This window comes from Protomyctophum bolini, assembly GCF_963924005.1.
Source record: "Protomyctophum bolini genome assembly, chromosome: 2".
Classification (NCBI taxonomy): Eukaryota; Metazoa; Chordata; class Actinopteri; order Myctophiformes; family Myctophidae; genus Protomyctophum; species Protomyctophum bolini.
Window position 1 is genome coordinate 26,414,082 of NC_137863.1, and position 21,237 is coordinate 26,435,318.

Sequence of the window (21,237 nt, forward strand, 5' to 3'; positions counted from 1 at the left end):
TCATTATACATATTGTCGCTCACATCTATGCTAGCAAATATAGCATTGATATAAAGATCACATACTGCTGTCAGACAAATGTAAAAACTCATTCCTTTGCTTTGGATTATATGTAAAGATGTTTGTGAACTTGCTTGAGTATTATTCTTTTGCGTGTATTATTAAAAAAAAGAAAATGATGCATCTGTTGCATTTAATTAAAAATATTTAACAAAATATATTCTTTACATCCTATGTACATGATTTTCTAAAAAAAAGTTAAAGCTCTATATTGTTGTGGAGTGTGTGTTCACTAAAGCCCAAACTGCACTCAATTATTTGCCACACAACTCCTTGCAACATGCAACTACTTGCAACCATTATCCCCCAATGACAGTTGCAACTTGCAAGGAGTTTGACCTTAAAACTGTTCTGTTACAAGGAGCTGCAACTGGTTTGGTTTGGGCTTTAAAGAAGTCTATACAACTCAACAGGAAATAAACAGTTCAGGATACCAATTATATCCAATCAGGAGTCAGAGACTATCACCCAAAGATAATTTATCAGCTTGTGTTTCAGTTCCAATTGTCTGCAAATTTTTGTTTGGTTTCATCACTGCCAGTTTCAGTTGTCTAAGTATAGTCCTGTATATGAATCCTGATCAATTGGTATCACAACTGGAAAAAGCATTTTCTGTTGAGAAGTCCGTTACTGAACAAACACTCTTACCTAGCATTGATTGCCATCACAATATAGAACTATATAACACAATTTAACAACAAATAAATATCACTTTAATACACCACATTGTGTAAAGAAGCAGAATAGTATCACAGGCGTGACATCTTCAGTCCCTATTACCTTAAGGAACTGCGGGAGCCACAACCTCTGCTCTGGAAACACTAAGCACCTCCAATCCCACTAAAGACCTTCCTTTTTAATAAAGCATTCAGTTAGCCATTCAGGTTTTAACTCCTAGGTCTTCTTTGCTGCCGGGGACCTCAGAACCACTCACCACACTCAGCCAGAGTGACACAGGGAGAGATGCAGTGTTTGTAGCAGCAGAGCCACATGTGCCCATCACAGTACTGATTGCTTGGTGACACAGTGCCTGCTTGCTGTGCTTCCTGTATGAAGCTCAAGGTGGCCTTCCAGCCCTTAGCACCCTCGATAGGCCGAGCGAGTTTTCACGGTGTTCAAGGGCAGCTACACCGACTGTTACAACAGACAGATAGAAATGACGCAGCAGGGAGTTCAACTGGATCAGGAACAGTTGTGCTGTTCTATCTGCCTGGATCTACTGAAGGATCCAGTGACTGTTCCCTGTGGACACAGCTACTGCAGCCGGTGTATTGAGGAACACTGGAACCAGGACGACCAGAGGGGGAGGTTCAGCTGTCCACAATGCAGGCACGTCTTCAACCCAAGACCTGTTATGACGAAAAACACAATGTTGGCTGAGGTGGTGGAGACCCTGAAGAAGACAGGACTCCAAGCTGCTCCTCCTGATCACTGCTACGCTGGATCTGGAGATGTGGCCTGTGATGTCTGCACTGGGAGGAGACTTACTGTGACACTCACCTCCAGACTCACTATCAGTCTCCTGCCTTTAAGAGACATAAGCTGGTCCAAGCCTCCGGCGAGCTTCAGGAGAACATCTGCTCTCGTCACGACAAAGTGAAGAAGGTTTTCTGTTTTACTGATCAGCTGCTTATCTGCTCTCTGTGCTCCATGGACGAACACAAAGGTCACAATACCATCTCAGCTGCAGCAGAACGGGCTGAGAGACAGAAAGAGGTCAATACGAGTCAGAAGAACATCCAGCAGAGAATCCAGGGGAGAGAGAGAAAGACACGAAGGTGATTCACCAGGAGGTGGAATCCATTAACCACGGTGCCGACAGAGCAGTGGAGGACAGTGACGCCATCTTCACTGAGCTCATCTCTTCCATGGAGAGAAGACGATCTGAGGTGAGGCAGCTGATCCGAGACCAGCAGGAACGCGAAGTGAGTCGTGCTGAAGAACTGAGGAGGCGTGCGGAGCAGGAGGTCACTGAACTGAGGAGGAGACATGCTGAGCTGGAGCAGCTCTCACTCACAGAGGATCACATCCGTTTCCTACAGCGTTACACCACCTCTCTCTCAACGATCGGTGAATCTACACATCCAGTCAGCAGCCATGTCCGTCCTCTGAGACACTTTGAAGATGTGACTCTGGCCTTGTCCAAGATGAGGGACAAGCTAGAGGACATTCTCACAGAGGAAGGGACAAACGTCTCGGAGACAGTGGATGTTTAATTCCGGGACAGTTTATTGCACGACGCAGACCACGCAGTTGCGCAGAGCCCCATGGCCCGCCGTCCGCCCGCGGCCCACCCTCCGCCCACCCGCGGCCCACCCTCCGCCCGCCCGCGGCCCACCCTCCGCCCCCCCCCCCCCCCCCCCGCCTCAGCTTTGCTGGGAGCCCCCAGATTGGTAAATCCGCCACTGGTTTCACTGTCAACACCAGCAGAAACCAAGACCAAAGCTGAGTTCTTACAATATTCGTGTCTGATCACACTGGATCCAAACACAGCTCATCAACACCTGTCTCTGTCTAAAGGGAACAGGAAAGTAGCATGGATGAACGAATCACAATCACATCCTGATCACCCAGAGAGATTCACTGACTGGTATCAGGTTCTGAGTAGAGAGGCTCTGAGTGGACGCTGGTACTGGGAGGTAGAGACCAGTGGATATGCTGAGACAGCAGTCTCATATAAAGATATCAGAACAGGGTCTGGTTTTGAATCTGCATTTGGATTCAATGATAAATCATGGTGTTTATACCGTACCAGCTATATTATCAGACACAGAGGCATTGATACTCCCATCCCAGGCTGTGTGTCCTCCAGAGTAGGAGTGTACCTGGACCACAGTGCAGGTACTCTGTCCTTCTACACCATGACTCTCTTTCACACAGTCCGCACCACGTTTACAGACAACCTCCATGCTGGAGTTAGGCTTTGTTACACTGGAGACACTGCTGAGTTGTGTGACCTCAGTAGATCATGTCGCGCTGCGACGCGTTGAGAGCTTGTAGATCAGCTATTTACGGGGCACAATCAAGCACTCTTTTAGCTAGTGGAGAATTTGGAGATGCGGTGTGTACAACATGGATTTATAAACAAATTAGTTCAACGCAAAATAGTAAAATACTGTGTTCAAGTTCAGGAGACTTTTCTCCTAGAATGCTGCCTTCCTTCCGACATGGCATGGAGAGGAGAGGAGGTAATTTACATTTCTTTCACCATGTAGTAAACGCTGCATTCGTGGTCTGGAGAGGGCAGTTGTTATGGTTGTTATGGGAATGCAACCAGAGACCAGGTGTTCTAACCATTACATCATAAAAGTGATCATGTGTAACTTTTTAAGATTAACGTTATTTTTTGAATAATCAAACATGTGTTATATGATGTCCCTGGCACAATTTTCACAATAAACATGTCGCATAAATAATAAATTAAAAAAAGAAAATGTAATGCAGTCACGCAACGCGGGCAGTGGAGACACCCTTCATTGATTAAAAAGGGAACATTCCCTGACGGTGACGCGATGCTGACGCGCCCGGTGGAGCCCCGGTGTTACATTTGGTTCCAAATTATGAACAGGTCAGTAACTCTCAGAGTTGGTATTCATTAGGTCCCTGGAAAAACACTGACCTATTAAAGACAAAGGTGTAACTCGTAGAGTTAAATGAATACTCAGGTTCTTTGCAGTGTGAAGGCTCCTTTTACACGAAAGGGAAGAAGAAGTGGAAGGGTAGTTTGGCGTCTAGGGTGGGCGGGGCCCTGAAGCCTGGGACTGCCTCCGCAGACACCGGGGTGAAGGTCACCGTGGTCGTGACCTCTATGACCCTGCTGCCTCCAGAGAGCAACTCCTGAGGAACAACAATCAGAAACGAGATAATTTGCATGGAACCAACCAATGTGACACAGGATTATTCACATGAACAACCAATGAGAGGCAAGATCATTCACGTGAACAACCAGTGAGATACAACATCTCATTCTTTAGTTTAGTTACAAGTTACTTAATATTTTCTTTTTGAGAACCTAGTCTAAAATGTCTGGTTTTATTCAATATCGATAGAATAATTATTTTGAGGAATGATGGCAAAAATATCAATTGGCGTAACCAAAGAAAAGTCAACAATAAAAATAAAAAAGGGGGGTGAAATTATCAATAAAACACGCTATCACCTATGTGGTCAGGTGTGCTGGCTGCGAATGCTTTCAAGTGTGTGTCTCGATCCAGAAAAGATTGAGAACCACTGGGTTGGAATATGAGGACGTTTGGAATGGGGGACAAAAAGACAGTGGTTTTACATTAGTCCAGAACGAGATCAAATGGTGCCGATCTTACCAAGTCACTGGTGTTAGTGTGGAGGGTCTTTGTGACGCTGACGATCTGTGCTTGAGCGTTATGTAAAGATCCGTAGCGGGTCCACTGAACCTCCAGGTTCAGAGACAGAGGGATGCTGCAGCCCTGGGCATCCTGGAGCAATCACAACAACCCACACTTCAGTAGCTCCTAACAGCATCCATCCATGTATCCCACCGCAGGGGTGATAGTACCCCATAACTTAAAAACTACACTTTGTAGATGTTTTTCAATTTCAATACACGCAACAATTTACAAATGATACTTACAAAAAAAAAAAAAATCTTCACAAGTTTACCCATGTACTGTAGCTATATATATATATATATTATTTTTTTAATTATTATTATCTATATACCACCAATCACATTTTTGTCAAAATGGGGGTGTCAGGGATTTTCCACATAACTCTTTTTGTTTTGTGGCATGACTTGTCTTTTAACATAGAATTCCTGCAAGAAACATCAGGAACAAAAACCAAGCAACCACAGTTTGTCTTCATGATAGCATGCAAAAGTAATAGTAACTCTGGGCGTGATCCCCAGGGGTATAATAATATCCCACTTTGGGCTGTATTGACCACATGAATCATAGCGTCCCTATTCTGGGGTGAACATTCAGCAAAGATTGCAAACACTCAAGCTCACTATTTTCACTATAAATGCACGGCACCGTCATACAAAAAAGGTATAAAATAAGCGGCCAGCCTTTGCTGTGCGCTTAATCTTCTTGCAAAGTCACATATATTCCCTGTAGTATGCTGGTGTCGCTTGCCAAAAAGACCTGATCTGGTTGGCAAGCGAGTTGAAGCGACACTGTGTAAACAAAGCTCACCGTGGGCTTGTAGAAGTCCCTGATGGGGACCCAGTCCAGGGGGCTGTTGGCTGCAGAGTTCCCAAACGAAGAGACATACTGAGGGAAGCTTTGTCCTCTCAGAACATCCAGAAGAACCTGGGAGACCCAGGAGCAGTTAGCAGCCTCCTCCAGGCTGCACACACACATGTGTGTTGTTGGTTACAGGTTCGTACATTTACTTAAGTGCTGTACTTAAGTAAAATGTTGAGGTATTTGTACTTGAGTATTTCGATATTATACATTTCGACTATTTGAAAATAGCCGGTCTACAAGCTCTGCTTTGAAAACTTGAAATGGGACATTCTGCACAATGAATACTTTTACTCTTGGTAATTTAGGTAAATTTTGATGCCAATACTTTTGTACTTTTACTCAAGTACATTTTGAATTCAGGACTTTTACTTGTAACATTATGTTGATTACGGTTCATGTTATTTGACATAGCTCATCAACTCACCTTAGTGTGCATCCAGACAGTGTGTCCACACCAAACAGCACAGGGGAGCGCTGGTGAGGTCCTTGAAGACAGCCCTGCTGTCCTGAACCATGCAACACAGTCAGCATGCCCCTCCTATCACTGCTCTGAACCATCCCAGTAAAGACATCTGTTAAGGAGTTGAACCGGTGGAAAACATAGGCCTATAACGACGACCGCCTTTGTCTTGGTCGTGTCAGTGTGAACAATGAAGCCTGATTTATAATTATTTTCTTCCTTGTATGACAGCAAAGATGATCTACAAGCTCACAACGTGTTGTGAATCAAAATATATAGTATACTACCAGTAAGACGCGGTGAGAAGGGCGAGAAGCGACCGCAGGAGCAAGTGGAAGTAGCGTGGGGGGTTGTCAACATAAATACAGACAGCCGTGTATATGAGACATGGTGGGAGCGGACATTAAATTATGATAAAGTATGCGTGCAGTTGAGCATAACTGATTTTCATAGTAACTGCAACCTGCAGTCGCAATAATAGACCTGCGACTGATCATTTGTCAATATCAGTGTGGACACAGTCCTTAAAGATAATATTTTGAGAAACACCTCAGATTTGCCTGCAATCTGAGCCTTAATCCAGCTCTGCTCCAGCAACACATTGGTTACTGAGCTCATCCTCAGCAAATAAAGGATATTCTGTAGTTTTTGTTCCAGCCACAAGGGGGAGTCCCACCTCATAACCTGGATTTCCACTGTAGGGCAGAATGTCTTGGTCCACACCGTCCTGTGAAACAGAGAAATGACAAATCAAGATTTCACACTTGAGTGTCCACTGAAAACTGATCTAAATTCGAATCGATTCTCTATCACACAATGCTGTTGCTTGCTGACTAGTCTTTTGAGAGAGATTGTTGTTGGCTAAAGGCGCCATTCGGTCTGTGCGATGGAAGCGCTGAAAATGCTGTGAAAAAATATGTCCTGCTGTAAATCAAATTAGTCAAAGCATATAGCTTGCTGTTTAGCAGAAGTGGACATTCCTTTAAAGACATTTACATGCTGAAAAGAAAGAACAGATGACAGCTTTCTGTGCGCTGCTTCCAGGAGGCGTAGTTAGTGACAGACTAATATTAATAATGGATTGCATTTTTATATGGCTTTTCTAAGCACTCAAAGCGCTTTACAATGGTCCACCATTCATTCATGAAGCGGCGAACAATCGATGGCAGTGTCCTCACTTCACACATTCACACACCAATGGTGGCAAGCTACCATGTGAGGCACCGATTGGAGGCAATGTGGCGTTCAGTGTCTTGCCTAGGAACACTTCTACATGTATCTACTGTATGTAGCGTTCTTAAGCCACCTTCAGACCTACGAAGCTAGAAAAAAAATAAAAGCTAAAATGATTTTGACACAGCTTTTTTTTAATAAAGTGGGCGTGGACAAGGTACCTGTCAGTCAAGCTGCCTTGCCTGGCCGACGAGACGAGAAAGAAAACAGGCAGTTCGAACAGACGCGCATTTTAAAGTCTAAAATGTAAAATAGCGACTGTAGAGGAGAAATAATTATATATTTAGTTACATCATAACTAGGGCTGTCACGATTCGCCTAGTCCACGATTCAATTCAATTTTCGATTTGAAGCTCACGATTCGATTCGATGTTCGATTCGCTATCACGATTCGCCTAGTCCACGATTCAATTCAATTTTCGATATGAAGCTCACGATTTGCTTCGATGTTCGATTCGATTTTTTCAATCTATTTTTTTAAAACCTCCTTTTTCAGCATTGAGGGTTATATAATTATAATTTAGGCCAATATCTTGGTTTTTAAAGAAAAACACTTGTTTCCCAATAAGTCACTTTTATTTTCAAATAGTAAATACAAATTCTTCTACTTTGTAGAATGTTCACATTGTTTGAACAGGTAAGACTAAGAGCTCTAACAAACAAGAAGTGTGAATACTAAGTCATACTAGTATTATTCATTCACTAATTTTCAAATTCTTCTTTAAGAAGATGAGCATGTTCACATTTTCAGGATCGAGGGCATTCCTTTGAGCTGACACAATGTCCCCTGCTGTTGAGAACACTCTTTCACTGGGAACACTCGTTGCTTGAACAGCAAGATAACGCTTGGCTAGCTTTGCTAAATGTGGGTAAGACTGCTCTTTAGCTTTCCACCATTCTAGGGGATTTTCATCAATATCGATGACTGGGGCCAACTTGTAGAGCTGAATCTCCTCTTCCACAACTTGAGGCCATGGTGTGGGGGCAGGGGCACCAGTATCACTTCCACTGGTGTGTGAGGGTGTGCTGAAGAATTTGCCAAACAGTTCACCAAGTGCTGATTTCTTGGCTGGGGGAGCTGCCACTCCAGTCTCCTCTTCTTCACCGCTCTGGCTGGTCTCTTCTCCAGAGGCCTGGGTCAACAAGGTCACACAAAACACAGAGAAAATAAATGAGAGGCTGCCATCCTGAGGGCCATTTGTGTTTTGTTGTGTTACTGCTGCTGTTAAAATGTTCTTAATTTATTTCTTAAAATGAATTATATCACTTCAAATGGTCAACATTTTTGGTGTGCTGTCGAGAAATATTAAAAGGTTTTTCTTCCCTAAATTAATTCTAACTAAGCAATAAGCATTATTACTTTTAATATTTTAAAGGGTCAATATTTTTGGTGTATCATGAAATATTATAATCTTCTTAAATGAATTATTGTTACATTAATTGATCACATACCTGTCTGGGATGCTGTTCCAAGATTTTCTCAGTCAGACTCTTGAAGATCTCACGCCGAGAGAAGTCATCTAGGTGGGCTAGTGACTTGAACCTAGGATCTAGTGCAGTGCTCTCATTCAGGAACTGTTGAAGTGTTGGGTCAGAATACCTCTCCTTAAAGTTACCTGCTATAGCAGATTTAACCTCCCTCACAGTTGCTTTATCTGTGCGATTGATTGTCATAGATGTCAGGACTTTGTGATGGAGGGGAAGGACCATAGAGACAGTGGGCAGCTGTGCAGAACTCAGTGTTTTGGTGATTATTGACAGGGGCCTCAGTACTGGAATCACCGCATCTATGATTTTAATATCTTCATCAGTGAGGGTGATGAGATCCTTTGCATTCTTCTTCACGCTGTCCTCTGTGAGTGCAGCATAAACTGCAGCTTGCTGCTCTATGTAGCGCTCTAACATTTCGTAGCTAGAGTTCCACCTTGTCACTACATCTTGAATTAGCTTGTGAGGTGGAAGATCGAGACCCTTTTGTTTGGCTTCAAAGGCAGCTGCTGCAGTTGTACTGCGGTGGAAAAAGCCTACTATCCTCCTGACTTTGCCCAGAATAGAGGCCATGTCTTTCACTGCCATCCCCTTCTGTGTAGCCAGATTCACTGTGTGTGCAACACATCCTATACATGGTGACATTCCAGCCGCCTTTGTGGCATTGGTTATGTTTTTTGCATTATCTGTTGTAATAGGGATCTTGAAATTGGGTCTGTCTAATTTCCATTCAAATGCAGCTTTCTTCAGGATATTAGACAAATTGTCACTTGTGTGGGATACATACATTGGGAGTGTTTGTACAACATTTTCCATCTCCCACATGTCACTGATGTAGTGTGCTGTTATGGTGATGTAACTCTGTGTTGCTCTCGAGGTCCACCCATCTGTTGTTAGGGCAATTTGATCTGCATGGCTCAGCCCCTCAGTGATTTGTGCCCTCACTTCATCATACATGCCAGGCAACACACGTGTGGTCATATGCGACCTGCATGGCATTTTGTAACGTGGTTCTGCAACACTCATTAAATATTTAAAGCCAGCGTTTTCCACCGTTGAAACTGGTCGCATGTCTGCAGCTATGCAGACCGCAACTCCGTGCGTTAATTGTTTAGCACGGGGCGAATTAGCTGGAAGCTTTTCTCTATACGAATCTAGAAGAGTTGGCTGTGTTGTTGTCTTTGTAGTACCATCTTTGGACAGATCGATGTCTTTGTGGTGTCTGCTAAGATGCTGGCCCATATTGCTCGTGTTGCCTTTGGGATACGGCACTCGTTTGGAGCATAAACGACAAACTGAAGCCGTTTTGTCAACAATGCGTCGTGTGCCATCATAACTGACTGGGAAGCCAAAATATTTCCACACTTTTGACTTGAAGGAAGGTGGGGGGTTTTCCAATTCTTCTTTCCGTGTACTATCATCATCGTCGCTAGTGTCTACAACAGCACTGGCCATGGTGAAATGCAACAGCGGTCTCGTTCTCTCACTTTTCTGTCAACTCTCTCTCCTCTCTCTCTCTCTCTCTCTCTGTGTGTGACTGACTGACTGTGTGTGTGTGCAGTGTTGCCAACTCTCCAGTGACGGAAGTAGCTAGTGGCTCCTCGAAAAGTAGCTAAAAGTCGCCAGGGGTGGGATATGCGCGCGCGTAGCGCGCGCCGCCCCTAACGACTTTTTTGCGTCCCTAGCGACTTTTAGGCGCCCCTAGCAACGAAAATATGTAGCCAGCCCAGAAAAACATTTGTCATTTATGTGCACTTAGTTTGTATCATCTCTTCATTTGATAACACATCGTTTAAACTCATTGTAAAAAAATAATAAAAAAAACATACCTCAATTCAACTAATGTTTAGAACGCTATTTTGTTCCGATCCATACAGGAATTAGAAGGTTAATACTTTATGCATCCGAGTGTGTATTTTATTTTTACTAGCAGACTAAACTGAGCTGCCAGTGCTTCCTCCTTTCTTGCTCTGTCGAGCTCGAGGGGCGCGTTCGGAAATACCGCACCGGAGAGCACTCGCCTAGGCAGAGCAAGAAAGGAGGAAGCACTGGTAGACAGTCTGTGCAGTGTGCACATAACCGAGCCGAGGAAGCCACTGAGCCTGCTGTGACCTGTGAGCCAGACCAAACGCGCCGACCACTTTAAGTTTTGCCAATTTAGCGGATTTGAGGCTGAGAAAAAAAAAAAAAAGATTTTATCTCTGGCGCATATCTGGCGCCTGTCAACACGATTTGTCCCCAATTCACCAGGGGAAAAAAGCTAGATTTCTCGCCAGAAGCTTTTCACTAATTCAGTCGCTAGGGGGGTCTGGAAAGAAGCTAAATATGACGACAAATCCGCTAAGTTGGCAACACTGTGTGTGTGTGGCTGCGGCACGGCTCCGATACAGCTGGTTTTTCGTCTCTTTTTTTTCTCCCCCAGCGAAAGCACGCATGCGCGGAATGGCCCGGCCGCTCGCGGAAGTAAAAACATGAAACATCGCGATACGGTGCGTCATTTCGATACATTGAATCGAACGTCAATTTCGATTCAATTTCGATTCGAATCGAGAATCGTGACAGCCCTAATCATAACCTATTTATGGATGAATAAATAATATAATCTTGGTAAACATGCTTGTAAATAACCGAACGAGACCACGGACCGGATCTCGATCCTCCCTCTTTTACCCCGGATGAAGTGCTCATCTCCCCCCACTCCGCTCTCCTCTCCTCCGGGCCACGAGCGAAACCCTCCGGGCATTTTCTTTTAAATAGCGGCTCTGTATGTAATGTTAATGTTGATTTAGCAAGAGCATACCGTATTTATGGAAATAAATACAATTGTATATATCCAGCACATCGTAAAAGCAATTCAAACAGCTTGTGTTTACGTGTGGGTTCCGGACATTCAGTCCCAAGTCTCCCTGGGAAGGGAGACCCTCGGCTTCCCTGTGTCGTCGGCTCCTCCACGGTGCTCCACGACCCCTCCCTCCCCATTAACGCAAGTTTGCTTTTTATTTAGCAGAGGATATGAAACTTGGGCCACTATAGTAGCCTAGTAGGCATACTTTTATTACTTCATAAATAATCAATATCACACACACACACACACACACAGGGATTGTGGTCTATCTATCTATAAATATAGGCTATCTACTGTCTTTCAACTTTTGCTATGAGGTTCATCGATAGGCCTACATGAACGCAATAAACCAAATGAAATGATTCCCTCAAAAAAATATTATCTATGCGATTGGTTTATCGATTCAGAACGCAGCAAACCAATCACAAAACAAGGGCAACATATTGCATAAATAGAGGGGGTACATACAACTGATATAAAGGCTATTCATTATTTTTTAAAGGTATGATTGACGGTGCCCAAGTTTCAACATACATGCAGCACTACCGACACACACACACACACACACACGATGGATGTGCACACACACACGACCACAGAGCGTGCTGCTCCTCCCCTCTTCCCGGGGAAAGTTTGGGGAAAAAGGCAGCTGGTCCGACACGAAAAAACAACCGGTTTGAACTATATTGTTTAGTTGTTTATCTATAGACTATATATATATATCTGCTAATTTATAAACCGTGTGTGTGTTTAGTCCACGGTCAGCGTCAGCTACGGGGTTCAGTTGTTCACCTCTCCGGTCTGTGGGAACCGGGAGGGGGTGACTAAAGGGGCACTTCTCCCCAGCCACCGTGCCAGTCCACTGGGAGAGAACTGGCTCGCAAGTGACGGAACACAACCTGTTTTCACCGCTTCGACAACTTGTTTCTCATATAAACTTTTATTTTTTTTCCATAAATATGCTATGGTCTTGCCAAATATTCATTCATATACAGCCCTTATTTAAAAAGTAAATTATTTAATTTGGAGAATCGGAGTCAGTGCGGCCGGTCAGCTTTCGCAGAGGCTTTTGTCAAATGAGCTAAACTCCGCCTCCTCAAACCAGGCTGTGCTCTGATTGGCTAGAAGCAGCTTCTAGAAGCTGAAGCCAGAATCCAGCTTTTAAAAGCTGCTTCAAAGTTAAGTTTTCGGGAGAAAAGTACGCAAAAAAAAAAGCTGTTCATTCCAAGCTTCAAAACGAAAAAGCTGCTCTGCGTAGAGATAACATGGGACCACGAAGCTAAAGCAGAAGCTAGCTTCGTAGGTGTGAACGAGGCAGATTGTGGAATACTTGTCAGGCTTCAGAGACTACAGCTCTTATTAGCAAGGTACACGTAAACACTATCCATATTCAGCTAATTCTATCATTTGTTGCGTATATATCACAGCTCTTCAGATCCAATATTGATATTCATGAGACTAGTATTATAATTGGAAAATAAAAGTTACTATAAAATGTATTACCTGGACAAATGAAATAGTGAATTGCTGCTCCATGGTCAGTGCAAGTCCACGGACGGATCCAAGCATCACGGACACACTGCAGTTCACTATTTCACCAGCAGGGGTGTATTTCACCACGAAGTCCACCTGAGGTGAGAAGAAAATAGAATATTAACACATTATGACACTGTAATAAAACTAGTTCTATATACAATATGGAACAAAAACATTCAGGCTTCCATGGACCACTACAGTTACAGATTGAAGGCGTCCATGGATTGTGACTGTGGTCTCTCTCTCTCTCTCTCTCTCTCTCTCTCTCTCTCTCTGACTCTCTCTCCCCATTTCCTGGTTGGTGGTTTCAGTAGATCATCATTCATTCATTCATGTACCTTTAGCACCACAGCAGTACAGAGCAGTGGGCTCAGTAGAACTGGACTGAGGTTCTTCATCTCACTCAGCTCCACTTCAGTCACAGAACCTTCCAGAGACCGGTATACAACTGATGACAACTCCACACCCACAACCTAGAACACACAACCATGCCCGCACGCACACACACACACACGCACGCAGGCACACACGTACACACACAACACAAACATAAACAACCAGTACAGCTCTGGCCGTGGGTGTTCTGAACCGGCATGCCAGCAACACACGACACAGCTGTCACTCATAACATTGGTCATGCCCAATTTAATATTGCTTTAGTGTCGTGGACTGGTGTTGACACTACCTGTGTCAATTCGGCATTTACATTTTGCATGTTACATTGTCAACATATAGCTCACTAGACCTGTACGTGCCCATCGGCCACCAGCATAATTGGGAACGATGCAACTTGGGAATCTAATAATACCCCGTCTGTCCCTTTTGTGCTCATACTGTATTATGGAGATCTCTGTAGTATGCAATACTTGTTGTAATTGGCAAGTGTGGGGTTGCCATGGCAATCAATTGGCTGAGACAGAGGCTGGAAATTGCACAGGTGAGGGGATTTAGGCTGATTAGGCCCACTGGCAGAGCCTGACCAGAGCCTTTTGTGGTGGTTCTGGAGAACCGCGGGTCCGCTCATGTTATCTAGCCTGGTAAGACGCCCACCCAGCGATTGGGGCCAGACCGGTCTACAGAAGACACACGATAATGTGAATTCATACGACCGGGATGGCTTACCAGTCTAGTTATTATCCAGAACAATGAATTGAATCTTTAACAATGTAGCTATATCTTTTGTCATGTATTATGGTTTGCACTGCACTCCTTGACTTTTATATTCACACTCAGGATGTGTTTGGTCATTTAATAGTGATTAAATACTCACCTCTGCATCTTTACTCTTCATCTGTGAAGCAGAGTAGAAATAGTTATCACAACATGACAACTTTAACTTGCTTGTGTGCATGCGTGCGTGCATGTAAACACAGTATTGTGAGGACTCACAGAGCGTAGCTGGAGGTCAGTATAAGTATAGACGTTCAGAGCAGGCAGAGTGGTGCAGTCCTTCTCTACAACAATCCTCCGAGAACAACGACTGCTCTGTTGCTTTAAGAACGCTGGGGAGACACAAATCTTGTTGATTTAAATCAATCACACTACTGTTCTACAAGCTAAAACTGTGACACATTGTTAATAATAATAATAATGGTAGAACGCAGAAACACACTGCCCTCTCACTGTATTTTGGTGTTTTCACTGTTTGTTTAGGTAGACAGGGACTCTTTTGGTCTACCAAAACAAACAGTGAAAACAACAAAATACAGCAAGAGGACAATGTGTTTCTGCAGAAAAACACCACTAGAGAATGTGATGTCTCACTGGTACCAACCTGCAGGATTTTTGTCTAAACAGTAGTGGGCGCTCATGCCAGGCACAGGCAGCCGCAAAACACCCTCGTCTCCACTCTGTTCCACCGTGGTTATGACGTCCCCAAACTGCAAAGTAAAAAATAAATGTTGTATAACGTATAACGTATTTAGTATTAAAACAGCCTTGTAAACAGGGTCTGAGACTCACCAGATATGCATTTGAGACCTGGTTCTCTGTCTTAGCTGATAAAACACTGAAGCTTGTGTCTGCAAACTGCTCAAAGAGGGAATCAAAACTCCCGACAGTTGGAAGAGCAGGCCAGGAATATGATAAACCTTCAACACCTAGAAGACACACAGACAAATACCAGGACTATGATATTATGATATTACTAGGATATTGCAAGTGGGCCCTGAGGAAGAATGTAGGCCTGGTAGCTAATGTTTTGTTACAGACTGTCATATCTGTCTGTTATATTATGGTTCAGTTTGTCCTTGTAGCAGCTAGAGTATAGTAAAGGTAGGGTAAGTGAGTTTCCTTGGTTAAAATAAGCATTAAAAGCTCTATATTGTATAGTACTCATTGTATCCAATCAGGATAGAGAACGCAGTCAGGAGACAGATTAAACACATGGAATTGTAAGTGATGGCACAAAGAAATGAGCAGACAAAATTGGAACTGGAACACTATACAAATCAAGCTTGTACAGTAAATGGCTACTCTCCTGATTGGCTGAAATTGTGTCTCCATACCTGAAAATGTATTTTCTGTTTATTAAAGAGCTGAAGAGACAGGGAGACTCAGATGCTACTGAACAAACACTCTATAGCAATGATTACTATCAGAATATAGTGATTTAACCTTTTAATAAGGTGTGCTCGTTGACAGAACTATACCATACAAGGCATACAGTACCACCGACCTGAGTGTGCTTCTCCCCATGATAGCATGGTTAAAGCATAACCGTCACCATCTAGAATAGTGTCTTCGATGCCTCATTACTTACTGATTGGTCCAGAATTCCACAAGAGCCTCCCAAATATTTTTTTATATGTTAATATAACATTAATATTTTAAAATTAAAACATAATGTAAAAACAAGGGCTTCTGCCAGAAATATCCCATTGGCCGTATAGGGCTAGTCGTCTCCCATTGGCTTAGAGGCCAGAGTGCACACGCAAATCCGACATACCAAAGGTATGTGTTAACTTGACTTACGGTTGTGTGTTTGAAGGCAGAAGATGTCGTAGTTAAAGCGTGTCTGGAGGGTATTGAGTGGAACGGAGAAACCATCCACGCTGGTACCCAAAGAATAAGACGCTGTGAGCCGACTGCATTTCTTCTGGCTCTCACTAGAAAGACAAAAGCACACTACATTTAATAAACACGTACAGGGGGGCACGGTGGCACAGTTGGTAGTGCTGTCGCCTCACAGCTAGAAGGTCCTGGGTTCCATTCCCGCTCGGGACGCTGTGGGTGCTGGCGGCGTGTTTCCTCCTCCGCGTCATCAGTGCCCATAGCCGAAGGCGGGGTTGGCGAAAGGGCCTTTCTGTGTGGAGTTTGCATGTTCTCCCCGTGTCCCCTAGGGTAGGTACCCTCACAAAAAACATGCAGTAATCCTGGTCACTAAACTGCCTCCCCCTGGCCAGCCGGGGCGCCTGATGGAGGGGAAAGGAACTGGTTGGAATAACGTGTTCCTTCCACGCGCTACGTCCAACCAGGGAAACTCCCCCCTGTCAGGTGTAAAGGAGCAACTTGGACACTCAGGCATGAAGGAAGCATGAGTTCAAGTCCGTTGCTCTCCCCTTGTCTCCCATATATGGGGACTAGGTTGGTGGAGGGTGTGTAGAGCCCAGGATCACATTAGATGATTGACACAGGGGTGAAAAATGGGTTACAAAATCGTGGGATAAAAACTATATTTAAAAAAAAATAAACACATACAGTCTAAAACATGAACCCAATTTATATCATTCCTAGAAGTGTAAGTGAATATTTTTTGGGATTCAAATAAAAATCACATAAGCACTTACCAGCACCATGTTAATGTACCGTTTGTGAATGTGAATTTGAAGAAAGGCATTGCAGAAAAAGTGCACTTGTTCTCAGCATACCTAGGTACACTTTGTGTGGGTGTTTTCAGCATACCTAGGTACACTTTGTGTGGGTGTTTTCAGCAAAGAGATTTGTGGTAGAAGGAAAACAAAAGAGGTGCCTCAAGCATTGAGCCCCGCTTAAAGGAGAATTCCATACTAAAAGGCTTTCTTACCTGTCTTTGTAGTCGTTACGTCCCCACCAAAGAGGTCCAGGTGCTATTTTGTGCAAAAGCTCCTTATTGGCTATTTCCCCTACCATAAGCCCCCAGTGAATTGCATTGAATTGAATGGGGCTATGGGGTGTTGTGCTAATTCGCTTATTTCCATCGCTCATAAACACATTTTTTTTGTATATATCGTCTCTTCATAATGTAAATAATATCCCAAGCGGCACACTTTACTACTTATTTCGATGGAAATAAGCAAATTAGCACAAAACCCCATAGCCCCATTCAATTCAATGCAATTCACTGAGGGCTTATGGTAGGGGAAATAGCCAATAAGGAGCTTTTGCACAAAATAGCACCTGGACCTCTTTGGTGGGGACCTAACGACTACAAAGAAAGGTAAGAAAGCCTTCTAGCATGGAATTCTCCTTTAACAAACTGTCTTTTTTAAGTACTTAAAGGTGCAGTAAGTGAGATATTTGTGTTAAAAATTTTAAAGGAGCTATATACTGATAAGTAATAAGTAATATTGCAGAGTGTCAGTAACCGGGATCTCCCCGTTTCTCCAGCGATTTTGTAAAAACAAAATAAATTTGTATTATCTCTCATACATCCTGTATGAGACAGAACTCATACAGGATAGTGAGGATACAGGATAAACAAGTGCAATTTTAGAGATGATTAATGATGATGAATGGGTACTCTCTCCTGAATGGCTGAAATTGGTAACCCAACTCAAGATGTCTTTTCTATTTAATCAATAAAAAACCAAACCAAAAAGTCAGTCGCCGTCAGGCGCTTCTCTAACCTTTAGGGCCTAGGGCCACTGCTGCCCCCATTACACACCCGTGTGAACTGAGTCGTGAAACTCCGTGTGGGGGTCCCTGGGGGTCCCCGGAACTTCCAGACCCACAGTGCCCAGGGTGCTAGCCACTCAAAAAGAAGTCTAATATACCTGAACTACAAGCTCAAAGAGCGGTGTCACTTGCCTGACATGTGTCACAGAGCATGCGGTGAACAGAGCCACTTGGTCACTACAGTCCACGATGTCACAACAGCAGTTGATGTCACACACATCACGCTGCTCATCACAGGGACAGACGACGGCAACTAGAAGAATGACAAACACACAATGGCATCATGATGGGATGCTGCAAACATGTACAATTAAAAGGTTTTTTTGTACAAATTAAAGTGTTCAATTAGCTCTATATTGTGATAGTAATCATTGCTACATGGTGTATGTTCAGCAGCAACAGGGGTCTCCCCTGTCTCTCTCCAGGCCTTTAGTTAAGGATACCATTTTAGTTGGATACCATTTTTATCCAATGCAGTATCCTGCAGTGTCCTGCAGGATACAGGGTAAACAAGTTAAATTGGAATTGATGACACAAAAGTGAACACTGTCACACAAAATTGGAACTGGAACCCTATATACATTTTAAGCAGATAAATGGGTATACTCTCTCCTGATTGGCTGAAATTGGAAACCCACCCGAAATGTGTTTTCGGTTTATGAAAGACGAGGAGACACGTGGCCTGCTACTGAACGGAACAAACACACATTACTATCAATAGCTATTTAACACTTTAACACTAAGCACTTAATACAGGTTGCATCTGCCCTGCATTGCATTTTGATATGAACATTGAGGGGTTTTAAATGTGTACCATCTGTAAGTGGAGAGAGGAGGCGCCCAGACAGAGGCAGGGGTTCAGCGGATGGTGGCACCGGTTCAGTGGGCAGGGGTTCGATTCCCGGAGTGTCTGGTGTGCTGCTGTAGGCAGTGGTGGAAAGTAACTAAAAATGCATACTGTATACTCAAGTAGGCTGAAAAAGTACCAGTAAATAAATGCTCCGTTTATAATGAGTACTTTGTCAGATAGCTTTGTCAGATAGCCTATGAGCATTTGATTGATTGAAATCTTTATTAACAGTTTGCAGAATTACAGTACATTTCAAGCACAAACTCAATACAAAGACTGTTAACTGTGAGTGGACGACCCAATTAAGCCTTACACTTGTTTACAACAGGGTCCACATTGTTCAATTCATCAAAACATTTAGAGACAAACAAATAGACACTTCTATGTAGTTAAAGAACAGAACAGGAATTCATCATATAGGAAGCGAAAAGGGAAAAAAATATATATACAGTGAGGGGAACAGGGGGATAAAAGAAAACGAAAGACAGAGTGTAGGGCGCCTGCACACAACACCATGCGTTGATGCCATGTGTGCATATGTGCAGGCACCCAACACCACGTCCATACAAAAACATAGTACAATCCAGATAAAAATTCAGCTTTTACAGAGGCCAGTTTCGAATTGCAGCCATCCGTAGGTGTCCTTTGAGAGCAGTTTTGAAGGAGCCAAGGGATTCACATGTCTTAATGACTGTTGGTAGGGCGTTCCACATTTTGGTCGCATAGGAGCGAAAAGAACAACTTAAGTTGCAACTGTAATTACAGTTTACTGTTTCGATCATTACTGGGTAAAATATTAAAAGTAAGTTGTTTGATTGATTGAAGTATATTATTAACAGTTTGCAGAATTACAGTACATTTTCAAGCACAACTCAATACAAAAACTGTTAACTGTGAGTGCCCGTTGCAGCCGTCCGTAGGTAACTTAATGGTAGGGCGTTCCACAAACGTATTACTGAATATCGAGTATTTGTATTTCTTCATTGTGGTACTGTAGGCTACTGCTATTTTTAACTTAAAGTAAAATAAATCGCAGAAGCCTACTTATTCCAGTCCTGACTGTATGGTTCGATTCCCGGGTTCTCCGACGTGCCGCTGGCGTCAGAGGGCGTGATGGAATCAGCTGTGGGTTGAACCGTTGAATTATTGTCTATGAAGTTGAAATAAGTTGAGTTTTGGGCTGATGTCGCGGAAGCGAGACTGGAAAACAACAAACTACATAAAACACACCAAGACAAACCAGACGCCATGTTCCGTTGCTATGGCAGAGAGAGACGCGCTGCTGCATTCTGGGAACCTCCGCATACGTCACTATGAATCCAATGAACGAATCTAAGGAACGAATGCATTATGAAATCTTCTTCTTCTTCTTCTTCTTGTGGTTTTCCGGCAGACTAGATGCCTTCCGGCACATTGCTGCCTCCCACTGGTCGGGAGTATACCTCCTTTCTTTCCATTCTACCTATACTAGCAGTCTTGTTGCTGCCATGAAATTGAGCACCGCTTTGACAGTCTTTGCCTGATTTTCCGTTGGGTTCAAGAGTTTCTTGAGCGTCACACTGCTTGTCTGGTCTCTTGCCACTGCCGCATACATCCCCTCTCCTCTCTTTCCTCTGTGTACCGGGTGCACTCCATAAGTACATGCTCATTATGAAATCTTCTTCGTCTTCTTCTTCTTGTAGGTTTCCGGCAGACTGATGCCTTATCGGCACATTGCTGCCCTCCACAGGTTGAGAGTAACTCTCTTTCTTACATCCCATTACAAACATAAACTAGAAAACCAATAGAGTGTGGTTGCCGCAATGGCTTACATATGCCCCTCCCACTAATATTGCCAGCCAATTACAATTTCAAGTCACACCTTGGATCATGTGTAAGTAATTCAGAGGGGATTTAACCCCCAAAATTCATGTTTTTGCGACAAATGGTTACATTTATCGTATTTGTGGCGCCCCCTATGGATGAAAATGGAATTGCTTTTAGAACTTGGTTGATTAAACCACCCCGGACATGTGATTCAAATTTGGGATGGATTGGACATTCCGTGACGGTAATGATCCTTCCGCAGGTTCACCTACAGAAACCTTGTTACGACTTTTACTTCCTCTAGATAGTCAAGTTCGGGTGTCCGAGGAACTCACTAAGCCTAAGGGACTGAAATACTAAAGACAAGGAGGCGAACAAAACACTCAAAGGGTTAACCTTTTGAGTGCTCGGATCACTGCCTTGTCTTCTCAAGCCCATTTATCTCTCTGGTTAACTCTGTTAACCAAAATGTATTCACAAGGATAAAGCAATCCATAACTATTGATATACAGTATCCACTTAGGATAAAACAGGGGTGAAAGGTTAGAAGCAGTGTCCAACAAGACGGTTTTCTTTCTGTTGACCCATCTCTTCAATTCAATTTTATTTTATTAGTGTCAACTAAGTCACAACGAGTTGTCTCAAGACACTTTACAGGTAGAGCAGGTACGCGACAGAGATCCCACCTTGACAGAATTAGAATTGTACTGTCCTGGGAGAGACACTCGGTAATGACTCACTAAGGGTCCTGGGAGAGACACTCGGTAATGACTCACTGGGAGACACTCGGTAATGACTCACTTGGGTCACTTGGGCCACATAGTATGCTCTAGCCTGACAGCGCGCCCCGTGTTGG

General features: G+C 43.5%; 2 protein-coding genes and 1 pseudogene across 4 annotated transcripts; 2 read left to right on the forward strand and 1 right to left on the reverse strand.

The window, feature by feature from the left end:
• Window positions 1-31: 31 nt before the first annotated feature.
• LOC308332141 (E3 ubiquitin/ISG15 ligase TRIM25-like) lies at window positions 32-2,350 on the forward strand (annotated as a pseudogene). Its single transcript has one exon. The product of its transcript is annotated as an E3 ubiquitin/ISG15 ligase TRIM25-like (transcript).
• On the forward strand, window positions 2,328-3,052 carry LOC308333435 (stonustoxin subunit beta-like; the record flags this gene model as incomplete). The annotated part of the gene is made up of 1 exon (XM_080789842.1): window positions 2,328-3,052. The coding sequence occupies one exon, from the start codon at window positions 2,328-2,330 to the stop codon at window positions 3,048-3,050; it is 723 nt and encodes a 240-aa protein (XP_080645968.1). The 3' UTR covers window positions 3,051-3,052.
• On the reverse strand, window positions 3,052-19,825 carry tctn1 (tectonic family member 1; the record flags this gene model as incomplete). 2 transcript variants are annotated; one of them, XM_080787774.1, is made up of 15 exons in its annotated part: window positions 3,052-3,897; window positions 4,383-4,514; window positions 5,235-5,388; window positions 5,713-5,850; window positions 6,387-6,475; window positions 12,818-12,943; window positions 13,189-13,323; window positions 14,121-14,141; window positions 14,240-14,352; window positions 14,625-14,730; window positions 14,813-14,949; window positions 15,824-15,957; window positions 17,858-17,978; window positions 18,540-18,646; window positions 19,620-19,825. In XM_080787774.1, 15 exons carry the CDS (start codon window positions 19,823-19,825, stop codon window positions 3,751-3,753), a joined length of 1,866 nt encoding a protein of 621 aa, XP_080643900.1. The 2 variants fall into 2 exon arrangements, with proteins under 2 accessions (XP_080643900.1, XP_080643901.1); XM_080787775.1 differs by having other exon boundaries at window positions 3,751-3,897; window positions 18,540-18,643.
• Between the last annotated feature and the right edge of the window lie 1,412 nt (window positions 19,826-21,237).